The sequence below is a fragment of the Trichomycterus rosablanca genome, chromosome 12, assembly GCF_030014385.1.
Source record: "Trichomycterus rosablanca isolate fTriRos1 chromosome 12, fTriRos1.hap1, whole genome shotgun sequence".
NCBI lineage: Eukaryota > Metazoa > Chordata > Actinopteri > Siluriformes > Trichomycteridae > Trichomycterus > Trichomycterus rosablanca.
The window spans coordinates 33,627,083-33,642,207 of NC_085999.1; the positions used below are offsets into that span (position 1 = coordinate 33,627,083).

General features: G+C 38.2%; 1 protein-coding gene across 5 annotated transcripts in view; it reads left to right on the forward strand.

Annotated features, from left to right (window-relative positions):
- LOC134324282 (histone-lysine N-methyltransferase PRDM9-like) overlaps positions 1–15,125 on the forward strand; it is a 48,059-nt gene that overhangs the window by 7,460 nt on the left and 25,474 nt on the right. For 4 of the 5 annotated variants that reach the window (XM_063006030.1, XM_063006031.1, XM_063006032.1 and 1 more), the window contains 5 exons: positions 4,983–5,048; positions 5,301–5,672; positions 8,923–9,258; positions 9,616–9,707; positions 10,820–11,344. In XM_063006030.1, the coding sequence (XP_062862100.1) occupies positions 4,983–5,048; positions 5,301–5,672; positions 8,923–9,258; positions 9,616–9,707; positions 10,820–10,963 (1,010 nt within the window). In that variant the 3' untranslated portion in view covers positions 10,964–11,344. Of the gene's footprint in view, positions 1–4,982; positions 5,049–5,300; positions 5,673–8,922; positions 9,259–9,615; positions 9,708–10,819; positions 11,345–15,125 lie in introns of those variants that run through there. The other variant, XM_063006033.1, reaches the window with a different exon arrangement.

Below are 15,125 nucleotides of genomic sequence, written 5' to 3' on the forward strand. Positions count from 1 at the left end.
TAATGACTGGCTATAAGAGTAATAAAAATAATTAGTGACCTGTGCAGGCTGTATGTAATCTTGTGTCCAGTGTTTCCAGGAAGCACAAGACCCACCTTGGCATTGACCAGAATGAAGCAGTTATTTTAACACCTAATGTGAATCAGAATGATGAAAGAAACCCCACTGAGTAAAATAACCAGAACAATAAAAAATGTGTGTCTGTTTATAGAGAATAATCTTGTACATCAATAGTAACTTATTGATAACATGCCGCTTTAAAGAGAGGCCACATTTGTGTCTCTATTATTTAAGATCAACATCACAAAAGTGTTCAGTGGTGTTGTCAGGACTCTATGCAGGCCACTGAAGTTGCATTACACCAACAACTGATCAAACCAAGACTGTATGGACCTTGTTTTGTGCACTGGGTGGATGAATGGATGGATGGATGGGTGGAAGGATGGTACAGATTGTAACGTATTAACTGTAAAGTATAAATTATAAAGAGTACTACAGTGTAAAGATAAAAAAATTGGGCAGATGGATGTACAAAGAGGCTGGATGGAAAGCACTGCAGTCTCACAGCAAATAGGTCCTGCGTTAGATTCCCAGGTGGAGTGGTCCGGATCCTTTCTGTGTGCATGCTCTCCCACTGTCTGTGTGGGTTTTTTTCTGGGAGCTCTGGTTTTCTCCCACAGTGAAAGTGTGTATGTTTGCCCTGTGATGGACCCAGACTGACAACCTGTCTGGGTTTTTCTGGTGTCCTACCTTTCGCTCAGTGAACTGTACCCACCACAACCCTGAATAGGATAAAGTGGTGGTAGAACGGTCAATGTGGACAAACCTTTTAATTATTATTAGAGTCACTTATGGATTACAAATGTTTAAAATTAATTATTGAAAATTAATGCTTCCAAATTTGTGTCAACAGTTAAAGGAAAGCCCTATTTGAAATATTTTAACAATTTAAAGAAGTAGCAATTAATTTTTGCTGTTTGATATAACTCAGAACATTGCAGCACATTTGCACAGAAGCTGTAGCTGGGGTACAGGTGCTTTTAAAAGAACAATGTTTCTAGTATTTTTTGATATGTTTATGATTATATGCATTTTTCAGCTAACAAGCTTTACTATCTAAAAAATTATATTAGGTGTCCTGCTCACACATCTTGTGTCACACTTGAAGCCTCTGTGTGCTCTGGAGCTTCTGTCTGCCACGCCCCTCTCCCCGTGAGCACACTCTGTCTCCGGCCACACCTCCTCTCACCATTGGTTCCCCTGGACTAATCAGCTCCAGCTGCCCTCTATTAAAGAGGAAAGCTGGAGAATAGGTTTGGGAACGATTTGACTTTTGTTTGGCTCTGGCTGGATTCTGTTTCCTTGCTCCAGGTTAGTTTTGCCTAGTTTTGCCTAGTTTTGCCTAGTTTTGCCTAGTTTTGCCTAGTTTTGCCTAGTTATGCCATGTTTTGCCATGTTTTGCCATGATAGCCTCGTTTGCCTTGTTTCCTGTTATGCCATGTGAGCCTAGTTTTGCCATGTTTGCATACTTATGTCATGTTTACCTAGTTTGCCATGTTAGCCTAAGTTTACCATGTTAGCCTAGTTTGCCATGTTTGCCAAGTTAGCCTAGTTTATGTTTGTCTAGTTCACTAAGTTTGCCTTGTTTGCCAAGTTAGCCATGTTTGCCTAGTTTGCTATGTTTGCCTAGTTTTGCCTTAGTTAGACTGTTTAGTCATATTAGCCTTAGGTAGCTGTGTTTTAGTTTAGTTTCACCTTGTTTGTTCTGTCATGTCTTGTTAATAATAAATCTTGGTTTGGTTTATACATCTCTGCGCGTGTGTCCGCCCCCTTTGTCTTGTCCTTAGCCCCGCGTGACATAATAGTTCCCCCTACTAAAGGACACAGCGAGATGTTTTATGTTCCAGGCTTCCCTGAATTTGACTCCATGAGGTTCCCTCAGACCTTCCCTCTCAGTAGGCCAGCTCCCTATGATGGAAGTGATCCTTGGGTTGAAGGCTTCCTTCTTCAGAGCCAGCTCTACCTGCAGAACCTTCTGGACCCCCAGCCAGCTGAAACAGACAAGGTGCTGCTTATGATGTCTAGACGAACATATAATATGGACCAAAATACGAAGACACCTAAATAATACCTATTACTGCCATTAAATGACACCAATGTGTTAAACATGGCGTTAAAACTTAAATAAATAAATGATGTCTAGACTGAGGGGTGCTGCTCTTGATTGGGCTAGGCAGCTTTGGTCTGACAGGGGAGCTGAGCTGAACTCGGTAAAGGTGTTTGAGGGCCTCATGAGAGCCAAATTTTCACGCAGCAAAGCGCCCACTGCAGCTTATACCTGGCATCCGGTGCCCCCCGGGGATGTTAAACTTCCCCCAGTGCCCACTGCTGATGTGGTCCGGGTGCCAGTGCCCGCTACCAATGCTCGTGACCGCCCCATGTCCTTGTAATGACCCCAAAGGCTCCAGGGGTCTATCTGTTTGTTTGCCGGCTCCAGTTCCGGGTACTCGGGTTTGGGTCAGTCGTCTGTTTCATTGTCTCCTAGTCAGTCTGACTTTATCTGGTCAAGTATATGTCCGTCCTCTGCCAGTTCGGTTAGATTCATGGTCGCCAGTTCGAAAGCATGATGTTTCCACCCCCATGCTTCACAGTAGGTATGGTGTTCTTGGGATGCAACTCAGCATTCAACATGAGTTGAGTTTTTACCAAAAAGTTCCATTTTGGTTTCATCTGACCACATGATAGTCTCCCAATCCTCTTCTGGATCATCCATATGCTCTCTGGCACACTTCAGACGGGCCTGGACATGTACTGGCTTAAGCAGGGGGACACACCTGGCACTGCAGGATTTGAGTCCCTCTCGGCGTAGTGTGTTACTGATGGTAGCCTTTGTTACTTTGGTCCCAGCTCTCTGCAGGTCATTCATCAGGTCCCTCCGTGTAGTTCTGGGATTTTTGCTCACCGTTCTCATGATCATTTTGACCCCACGGGATGAGATCTTGCGTGGGGCCCCAGATCGAGGGGAGATTATCAATGGTCTTGTATGTCTTCCATTTTCTTACAATTGCTCCCACAGTTGATTCATTCACACCAACCTGCTTGCCTATTGTAGATTCACTCTTCCCAGCCTGGTGCAGGTCTACAATTTTCTTCCTGGTGTCCTTCGACAGCTCTTTGTTCTTGGCCATGGTTGAGTTTGGAGTCTGACTGTTTGAGGCTGTGGACAGGTGTCTTTTATACAGATAACGAGGTCAAACAGGTGCCATTAATACAGGTAACGAGTGGAGGACAGAAGAGCTTCTTAAAGAAGAAGTTACAGGTCTGTGAGAGCCAGAAATCTTGCTTGTTTGTGGGTGACCAAATACTTATTTTCCACCATAATTTACAAATAAATTCTTTAAAAATCCTCATAGTTGAAGTGTACCTATGATAAATTACAGACCTCTCATCTTTCTAAGTAGGAGAACTTGCACAATCAGTGGCTGACTAAATACTTTTTGGCCCCACTGTATAGGCACCTTGTATAGTATATTGTGTATGATTTAAGACAGCCCTACACTTTTTCATGGAGAAGTGTCATTTTTTTCCATAGAACACCTGATGCAGTGAGTTTTTGGATATTTTAACCAAATATTTACATTGTAAACAGTCCTCATTCTTAACTTTGATGTAGATTGTGTTGTTGACACACTGCTGCCCTGTTTACTCACACTGCAGCCCTGGTAAAGCTTTGTATTAAATAGTATGTATGTATATTATGCTCTCCATGCCCCCTATGGCTCTTGTTTATTTAAGTAGGATTAATGCTTTTAACTTTTTATTAATGGCAGTATGTGTTGCTTATGTTGTTGTTTGGGTTTAAAATGGCCAAGAGGTTGCCACACCCAGGATGCAACTCCTGCTGCACTGTTTACAGCTGATCAAATGGTAACTTGAATGATCTACAATATGTCGTCACCCCTAAATGTAATGCAGGTTCACCAATAAGCAGTTTCAGCTTCTTTAGCAACACTGTAAAATGTCAGGTAGAACATGATATTACTGATGAAGCTGCAGCTGTGCTTTGAAGGTTTAGCAATTTGTGTCTAACAGCAGCTGTGATAAAGTTAATCGTGTTGTGTCTTAATGATGTTTGTTTTAGTCTTGTATGTCTGTGTGCTTCACAATTTTACATTCAGCTGGCAGCCTATTATTCAAAACGCCTACCTGCTTGCCTGCCTTCAAGCCACATCCTATCACTTTACTCACTGCAGTTATTTAAAGATCAGGGAGGTTTGAGGGTGCCCAAACCAAATAAAACCAGTGTTTAGTACCCAAGCACTGGACTTGATTCCACTAGACTAGAACTGCTTGCATCAATTCATTTAAGATGAAACTTGCATAACAATAGGAGGTGGCGTTCATGCTGAACAAATTTGAAATCTCTCTAAGCAGGTTTCTCTTAATTTAATTCACTACTAGACCTTTGAGGCTTTTTAAAGCTAATAGCAGTGATTTATTCGATGCACTGGCTCAGTGTTAAATTACAAAGCTAAAGGTCAAAATTAAACACAATTTAAGGTCACCTTATCAAAACAGGACTATTAGTCCTGGGATGTAAATAGTCATAGGAAAATGAGGATGAGTAAGAGTATAAAACTTAAGTCTGGTTAAGAACTAGTCTTAGAAGGATGATAAGCTGTAATGAAGATAAATGACTGAATTTTTACTTGTTTATATTAAGGTACCCGTTGACCTACTTTAAAATGTTAGCTGTCTTATTACTTAAGATATTTGCAATATCTTTTTAAATTAACTTTTTCTAGACTTTTCTCTTTAGATTTTTCTCTGAAGTTACCAAACCTAAAAAATTGACGTATTCATTTGTGATAAATCTCAGATGTGATCATGTGCTGAAATGAATACTGGAGGAACTGTTTTTAGGAACTTTTTTAGGAATCACTTATGTAAGGTGTTAACTGCATTTCTTTTGCTTGTTTTAGTAAGTCATCAATCAATAACACATTCATCAGCAATGGAGCAACTTTTGTTCATACTCATTGTCACAGGTAAGTAAAAAAATTTATGGTTATACGCACCACTTTAGCACATTGATCTTCCTAAACTGATGGTCAATTCTGTGTGAGAAACTTTTAACTACAGAAAGTATGAGTAATGATTGTAGGATAAATAGTTACACAAATTGGCATATAAATGTTTATCAGCCTTTTTATTTTATTTTAATTACAGCTATATGGAAAATAAATCTACTTTTGTATATCATTTGCACTGACTACAATTTTCTAAAATCTTGTCTACAGGTGTTGTACAGGTTGTCCTGTCTGTCCCTCGTAAGTATTATCTTATCCAGCAGGGAAAGACATGGACAGATGCCCTGACTTACTGCAGAACCTACCACAATGATCTAGCCACCTTCGAAAGTAATGCTGACCTAGTTAAACTTCAAAGTGTAGCTCAGGAACAACAGTTCACTTCCAACGCTTGGATTGGGCTGTACGATGACATCAATAGCTGGCGCTGGTCCATGGGAAATGAGCCACTAGGGACCGAGACCATGTGGGAGCCCGGGCAGCCTGACAACGGAAATGGTGATCAAAGCTGTGTACTGACAACTTTTGCTACTTGGTATGATGCACCATGTTCACTTCCTAGAAGATTTGCATGCATTGATGGTAAGTGAAAATGTAGCATTTATTTGATGATTCAAGAACATTTGTGATAATAGTTGTAACCTGAGCATTTTTAAACAAATGCTTAAAAGGACCAAAAATTACTAAAAAGCAAATCTAATGAAATGGTAACAATGTAAACAAGCTTAACTCAAGTTTTTAGTGTGTGAAATCTACATAAAAATACTTTAGCTTTTTTATTATTAGAAATTAAAACAATTTTATAATATGTCAGAGACCCTCCAAAAACTGATATATTAAAAATAATGTATGGTATGTAAAAATGATGGAGGTCTTGTATGACCGAGGCATTTTCTAGCTTTAGCCCTTTTTGGCCAGTGAGGGTGTCATGTGTCAAGCACAGCTCACCAGAGTGCACAGAGAAACTGAGCAAATACAAACAGGGTGCCAAGAATGGAGAAAAACCATCAACTTCAAAAACTAAGTGTTTAATTTTACTTGGTTTGAGTGTGTATAATTTAGTGTTTCTGCATCTTAACCTTTTTACATTAGAAACTTTAATAAGGTGCTGTTATAGCGCCTAATGTTATCCTGTAAAAATTGTAGAGAACTTCTCATGCAGCAGGGGTGTCGTAGTGGGGTGAAAAGTGGGACTGGGTTACCAGGGCCCCAAGTCGGGGAGGGCCCTTGAGGAGTCGGGAATTTTTTTTTTTTTTCTTTTAAATATTAATATAATTTAAAGATCACAATAAATGTTGCTGACTAATGTAAATTTAATGTTTTGGGTAAATAAATCAGTTGATTGATGGATTGAATTGTGTGTCCTAGCCATGGCTGGATTACTGACCGGGCCAGTGGGGCCAGCGCCCAGGGGCCCTTGAGGTCAGGGGGCCCCGGGGGGGCCCTGGCCCAAAACATTTTGCGATGCCTATCAACATTTGATACGATATATTTTTATTTCCGAGGGCCCTCCATTTTAAGGATCCTCTGACTATTAGGGACTTTGACCCCAGGGCCTCTTGGGGCCCCTAGCCATGCTTTTGGGGGCCCTAGCCATGCTTTTGGGGGCCCTAGCCATGCTTTTGGGGGCCTTATGAAAATGGATGAGGCGTTGTGGCACTGCTCTGACTTCGACTTCTGGCTATTAGGGGGTCCTAGGAAAGAGGGGGGCATATTTTAGAGGGCCCTGGTTATGAGAGCCCCTACCAGGGGCCCTAGAGAAGAGCAGGGCATACCATTAGAGGGCCCTTGATCACAACTCTTTGCCCAGGGGTCCAGACTATCCTTAATCCGTCCTTGGTCCTAGCCTACTTATAGTGTGTGAGGACAGGTACCCTCACCCCTTGCACGAAATGGTTTAGTCCGCCTTCACCGGGCTAGGCGCATTTTAACTTGGCGTTCATTCTTCTGAAGCGGCAGTGCGCGTTGTATTCGTGCTATGGAGGCTGATGCCCAATAAATCTAAATCCGATTTTGGGGAAAAGAAAAGAGAGGCAGGAAAGAGGAAAAAAATGTGGGAAAGCAACTGCTAACGAACTTTTTTCCCAAGAAAGGTGAGCCCAAATGTGAAAGCAAATAGCCTACATTAAATGAACTCTTGTGGTTATAAAATGCTTCAATACCACCGCGATTGTCAGTGCTAAAAACTGCATAACACAAAATTAGAAATAACATGATGCCTTATCCATAATATGAGGTAAACTCTAAATAAATGTTTGTTTGCATAGCCTACCACACCATTGCAATAGTGTACTAATTCGAAAATTAATTTAATATTTATTATTGGGCCATTACATAAGGCTAATAGCCATTGAAAGTCAGTTGGCAAGAAAACTGGACTTTTAGGACCTCATCAATGATTTTGCCACCAAGAAGACCCGTCGGTGGGCACTAACTGGGGTATTAATTTCAGTGTTTAGCACTTTGTTGTCTGTTTTCTTTTTGCCCATTTTGTAATGAAAAATGACAAGTTTTGTTTATCTTTTTTTATAAATAAAGACTTTTTTATTAATGTGGAAATCTGAAGTGGCATTTTTATTTTATGTAATAAATAGGCTACTTGATAAAAAGCTGTTCTCTTCAGTTATAGCTTGTAATCATTCTGCAAATAAAACAGAATGTGAAGTCTTGTGTGATTAGGCTTTTTTAGATTAATGTGTGGTTAGATTACCAGACTGGTAGTAAGCCCTTGTTGTTGGATAGCATTGCTAACTGCTCAGCTTTGTGAACTAGTGATGGGAATTTCGGCTCCTTTTAGAGAGCCGGGTCTTTTGGCTCGGCTCACTAAAAAGAGCCGGCTCTTTCGGCTCCCAGTGGCTCCTTAGATTTTTTTGGTTGCTTAAATTAATTTATTACCAAATTACATGTAAAATGAATTACTAATGTAAAAAAAACATTATCAAATGTTTATTATTTAAATTGCTTTATTTATATACTCAACATGAAACGGAGTGCTACAACAATAAATTATAAAATACAAAAACAAAGACCCATCTCAATTAGACAAAGGTCTGATTGTGTAAATTATTTGTAAATTTGCATCTAGAGTGGGACTGCACGGTGGCTAAGTGGGTAGCACTGTCTCCTCATGGCAAGAAGGTCCTGGGTTCGATCCCCAGGTGAAGAGCCTGGGTCCTTTCTGTGTGGAGTTTGCATGTCTTTCCCGTGTCCACGTGGGTTTCCTCCGGGTGCTCCGGTTTCCTCCCACAGTCCAAAGACATGCAAGTGAGGTGACTGTTCCTGTCATGAATGTAACCAAAGTGTAAAATGTGACATTAAAATCCTAATAAACAAAATAAACAAGCATCTAGAGTGAAACCACAGAACATCAACGAAGCATCACTCAACAATGTATTAATGAAAATGTGCAAAACAAAAAGAAAAATCAGCATCCAGGTGACAGTATTTGTATTTAGTGACGATTAGCATTCAGAAAAGATCCTGTTTCTCTTTTGCTATAGAGGGACTGAGCACCTAAGCATTTCACTCACCTTTCACACCTGTGTTAATGTGACGTGACAAAGTGATTTGATTTGTGTAAAGCGCTGAGTTCTCTCTCCCTCCTGTTCGTGTGCACGCTGTCTGTGTGTCTGTAACCCTTCCCGCCCCCGCTCAGTGTAAACACACAAACGCCACCACGTATCTTCACCAATCACGTGCGGTTTTGACAGAAAAGAAAAAAAACGAATCGGCTCCCAATAAGGAGCCGGATCTTTTTTTTTTTTTTTTTTTTTAAGATTTAACTTTTGTATTTACATCTGAAGGTCTTGATCTTGTGCTTATTTTTCCACAGGCAATAAAACTGGCAATGATAGATTTGTTTCCTACACTACTTCGGTTACTTGGTTTGAAGCGCAGAGTTACTGCAGGCAGTTTCACACTGATCTGGTCACCATACGAGACTCAAACGAAGCCTCATATATAAACATATTAAGTCAAGGGTGGGGTGTTTGGATTGGCCTGTTCAGAGATACCTGGAAATGGTCAAACCAGACCAACTTTACCACTATTCCATGGGCAACTGGAGAACCTAATAACGGCATGGGACATGAAGACTGTGGTTTCATTAATAATGCTCTGGCTGGTGATGCACAATGTTCTCTTGTTCAACCTTTCTTTTGTTTTGGAGGCAAGTTCAACTCTCATTTTGTTTTTAATTTCATATTTACAAAAGATTTTATGATGTGGGTATGGTGTTCCACAGCATCATCATTCATGAGGACCTGAGTTGATGTCTGCAACAGTCTGTATATGTTCTTTACATATCCATGTGGGCATCCACAAATACTGTGTTCTTTCCATTTCCCAAAACATGCAGAATTTGGCTGCTCTTTAAATCTGGCAGAGTGAGTGTAACGGTATGATAAATTGATGTCCTGTGTCCTCCAGGATTTTAACCAGAATAAAGAACTTATGGAAAATGAATAATGGAATATTTCATGATATTGTTTTAATTTGATGCATGTGATTGTATTTCTTTGTGCAGTAATCACAGGACAGATTCAGATTATCAGGTTGAAGATTCAGTCGGATCAGAATATGAACGACCCTGCACTCCTGGCTGCAATTCTGGACAAGGTTGGTCTGATATTCAACAAGATTCCACATTACAGTTAAAGTTAAAAGTTCATGTACATTTGTAAGGGACATGCACGCTATATGTACACTATGGACAAAACTATTGGGACACCTCTTTTACACAACAATTGCTAACAGGTGCAATAAATCAAGTATATAAAGGAAATGTTATGCTTCCAACATTTCAGCAATAGGGAAGGCCCTTTCCTCTTTCAGCATGACTGTGCCCATGTGCAAGACATGAAGAAAAGCTTGGTTTGAAGTAACTCCATTAGCCTGCACAAAGCCCTGACCTCAGGCCCATTAAACAGCTTTAAAATGAACTGAAACCTAAACTAATGTTTTCTTGACCAACATTAATGTCCAGTAATACAAATGCTATTTTAACTGAATGGGCACAATTTTCCACAGACATACTTTAAAGTCCTATTAGAAGCTGTTTCAGAAAAGTTGTTGGAGCTGAAAATCACAGAGGTCACTATTTTAATAGCATTTGTTTTTTAAATGCAATGTCCAACAAGCTCACGGTCAGGTGTCCAAATACTTGTGGCCATGTAGTGTATGTGATTGAACTTTTTAAATTTTAACAACTTTATAAAACATTTGTTCCTTTTCTGTAAGTAAATAACTGGAGTACAGAGAAGTTTAATGTAAATTACCTACAAATGGAACTGTTGGGTCATTAATATACACAAAGCCTTCTAATTCTTTGTAGACAATTTTGATAGATGTACCCAAAACACTGGCAATGGTCAAAAAGAAAACCACAAACTGTCACCTTGTACAAAAATGAAATTTGTCTCATGGGTCAGGAATTGTCAGTAGGAACTACAAAAAAAGCCTCTTGCTTTTTCTGTCCATATGATTGGCAACAAAGTTCAGTTGTGCTTTAAGGTGCCAATTTTGGAGCAGAACATTCTTTTTGCCTGGCAGCCTCTAATCCTATTTATAACTATGTAAAGCTCACCTCAGTTCAGCAGCAGAAAGTTGAGTCTTTACCCAGGCATTAGTGTGAACAGCTGCTACAGTTTCTCTAGCATTTTTCCCTAATCACAACAGATGAGGTTAAATAATCTGCAGTATTTACTAATAAGTCATGTTGTTTTCTTTAGATCCAGCAGAAACTGATGGCGGGTGGAATGGCCATGAACATTACAGTGAAATTCAGAGCGCAATCTGATGTAGTATTTCACAAGCTGGGCCAAAAAAGTAATGGTACAGTTGCAAATAAGTGCAACATAACATTTTTCCCCTAAATATTTAGCTCAAGCTCTGTACTTTTATGGTGCATTAGACTGATTTAGTGTGTAGTGTGGTTACAGAGGAAAAGTAAATTATAAGTAGTGTAATAGTGACAGATTATGCAAAAATACAAAATTTGAATCGTGAGACACATTTTGCTTTTTCTGTGTTGCTGAGCAGGAGGAATCCGAGACCACTTCTTTATCTTAAACATGAATTATTAAAAAAGCATTTTTGATACTGTTGGTTTAGTTGCACGAGGTACAGCAACATGATTAGTCTTATTGTTATTCTTTAGTACAGAACTTTTACAATTTCAGACATGAGAACCTGGCTTATTTATTTATAATTTAGGTGTGTAATGTAGTATATAATACCGTCAGTGCTAATCTTTTTTCTGATGCTAAAAAATAAGAGAAAAGTGCATGCTAAACACTTTCTACAGCATTTCTATGTAGGCATTTTAACAAAGAATTCATAAGTTAGCAAAGTAGTTTGATGTCAGTTGATTAAAATAAATTATTGAATAAAGAAATAAAATGTGCAAGCACTTTCACTTTGTTTCCTTTGTTTCTCCTCTTCTGTACCTGCACAAGGCTAGTTTTCAGACTCGTATTGAATTCATTGTTTATGAACAACATTTATTTTCCTGAACACTTGCAAATGAAATTTTGTGAACCCAGCTTTAAATGAAATTTATAAAATAAAAACAGAAATTTTGTAGATTATTATTGTAAATGTTACACTTGCAGGTCTGGCAATTTCTACTGTGCATTTGTGCAGGTCATGTAGCATGAATATCAAAATATATTCTGAGTATTTTTTGAGTTTAACTCAATATATTTATGCACCACCCTTCCACTACAATAATAATACTAACTTGTTGTACTGTATCCAGATTATTATACAAATCATAATAATTATATGATTATATACAATCTAATATATAATTATAATTCTTACCTAACCTAAGATCTCAGAAGGAGAAAAACTGTAAAATATGATTTACTGTTGTGTAAAATAATAGTGAATAATATAGTAAAAATGCATATTGCACATTTGTTTAAACTTGTATTTAATAATGGGCTTACATGTAATTAAATGTTACTAATTATTGTAAATGGCAATTAAAATGTAATTAAAAGCAAGTATGCCATAAATCAGAAGCTGCTAGAATGTCTGTCTCAGTTATGCAGCAGGGCAATGATCTGAAGAACACAAGCAAGACCACCTCTAAATGGTTCAAAAAACAAAATGAGGGCTATTTAAAATAAGCAATTTGGGCTCAAAAATCCTCCAGTGTAGCTGAAAACAATTGGGACCAAAGTTCCTCCACAGCAGTATAAAGACTTAATAAAAAAGGTTAAAGCAAACATTTGATTGCAATTGTTACTGCCAAAAGTGGCACAGCCATTTATTAGGTTTAGAGGGAAATTCCATAAAGTCATTCAAAATGATCTGTCCCAAATATTTGACTTGTTTTACCAATTGCAATTTGTTATTTGAACATTCATGACCATTTTCAGGCAAAATCATCAAGACAGCCTCAGTCTCCTAACAGCCAGCTTCCATATTGGGAAGTGTGTCAACAAAATAAAAAGATATTTGCAATGCAAAGTTTACCAGATCACCTTCGATTGCCAATAAAGGACTCAAGCTTTGTTTGGCCCCTGCTAAGATTAAGATCTAGAAATGACTAGCTTATGAAACCGCTTCTTATGGCTTTACATTTTTAATAAAATTTTTATTTGGCCAGTGGCGGCTGCTGGTCTCTCAAAGAGGGGAAGCTCATTGTCGGCTCACATCATAAATTTGGCCAGTTTATTTATACATAAATTCTGCCCTCTGTTCCTCCAATCATCTTGCAGAAGCTCCACGTCCAGACCCGCCAACAGCTCCATTCACCCCCAGAGAGAGACGCTCAGTGTCCGGGGGCGAGACAAAATCGTGGCATTTATCCAATGACCGGTGAGTTTCGAAGCAATGAAAAAAACCGTTCCATGCAGTCCCGTTGAAGTGAATAGACGCTCAGCTTCTACGGGCAAATGCATTGACGCGACGGGAATGTACGAGAAGTTAACAAAATCCAGTCAGTCGATTTGTGATAAGTAGCTGATTTTGAACGAACTCGTCTTCGAGATGAACGTGTTCTAACGCATTTGTAGTCAATGAAATGTTAATAAACATATTTGACCATTTAATTTTTGACATTTTAGGGGAAGCTGAGCTTTCCTTGCAGTCTTAGAGAAATCGCCACTGTATTTGGCCCATAATTTTTTTTTTTTCAAAGGCATAAAAATGTAATCACTGATAACAAACAGGAAGGACTAATGAATCAACAGTGTTAACAGGGTAATTTGCCCTGCTTTATCCTAATTATAATATGGACTTTTCATAGAAAAGCCTAAACCCTGTATTCAGTTTGATTTTGTTCTTCTCAGGAGACCCAGGCATTATATCCCTGACAAAAAACTGGTTTTGTATATTTTTCACATTAATAGCGATCCAGTGATCAAGAAGTATTTTTATTTTTAGCTTTACTGCACTCTAAAAAAATAATATACTGGATCTACTTAAAAAAAATTATGGTAACAATTTGCATGCATTTTTCCATGTAATCTCAACTAGAATGTTTTAAGTAAATGCAACAAGCCTCGCTGTTAAACTAACTTAACTAAATTAGGTAATATCAACATGAAAATCTTTAAAACCATCACTCAAAATTAAGCTGAACCTACTTAATTTTAATTTCATTGTTTTGTTCCACAAACCCAAATAAATTAGGTTCCGCTGATATGAATATGCTGAATATTATTGTAATGTCGACACGATAGGAATCAGCTCTTTTACTGAATCATTGGACAGACACTTATTCATACACATTTACATTCATACCACAAATGCACATGCTGATCCATTTCTCAGCATATTAACAAAGTTGAATCAGTTTATCTGGACACAAGTTTGTTGTAGAGAACATCAAACTCTATGTACAACAAACTTGTGTCCAGATGAAATGACTCAACTTTGTGAATTTGTGTACCCAGATTATTGAGCATGCATCAAAGCATTTTTCAGCGTAGCCACACTGTTCCCAACGCTGGGCTGCACGGTCACGGTAGGTCTGGATACCACTGCCGCAAGTCCTTCTGGGTAAAGCTCCGCCCCTTCCCAGTATTTAAACATAATACAGTACATTCAGGCAACTCAGATATTGAAAAAGGTTAAAATTTTGAGTTTGTCTAAAATAATGTCTTTTTAAATTGCTCGAACTTAAAATTTTTAACAAATGTAACAAACGTATTTTTTTTTTTGTTGAACTGACTTGTTATATTACGTTTAATTTACTAATGTGCTGAATCATTTTTTAGAGTGTAAACATTTTGGAAAATTGTTGCAAAAAATGTGGGTTATTGTTGATACAAAAATATAATATTTTGGTTACAATTATTACATATTATTGTTAACACATCGATAACAATAATTAAAGAAAAAGACAGAAAATGAATTTGACATTTAATTTTTATTTCATATTTAGTGTAAAACAAAAATCCATATTTGTATTTTATTCTTCTGAAACAACTTGTGTGTTTTGCTTATGTATTAGAAGTATAACCCAGTGGTCATTGGGTCATTTACCGGGCTGCACAGAAAGAATAAATAATCAGAGATCGCTTGAAAAGCAGTTTGTACTGCTTCTATTTTCAAACTATTTAGGGTGTTATAGTTTCGTATCACCCCTAAATGGGAGCAGCGTCTTGTTGCAGCGAACAAAGCTCATTTTTCAATAATATGTGACTAGTATTGTTAAATCCTCCCGTCCCTGTCGGTCCATGAAATTACATCTTACAGTGGTGCTTGAAAGTTTGTGAACCCTTTAGAATTTTCTATATTTCTGCATAAATATGACCTAAAACATCAGGTTTTCACACAAGTCCTAAAAGTAGATAAAGAGAACCCAGTTAAACAAATGAGACAATATTATACTTAGTCCTTTATTTATTGTGGAAAATGATCCAATATTACATATTTGTGAATGGCAAAAGTATGTGAACCTTTGCTTTCAGTATCTGGTGTGACCCCCCTTTGCATCAATAACTGCAACTAAACGTGTCCGGTGACTGTTAATCAGTCCTGCACACCGGCTTGGAGGAATTTTAGCCCATTCCTCCATAC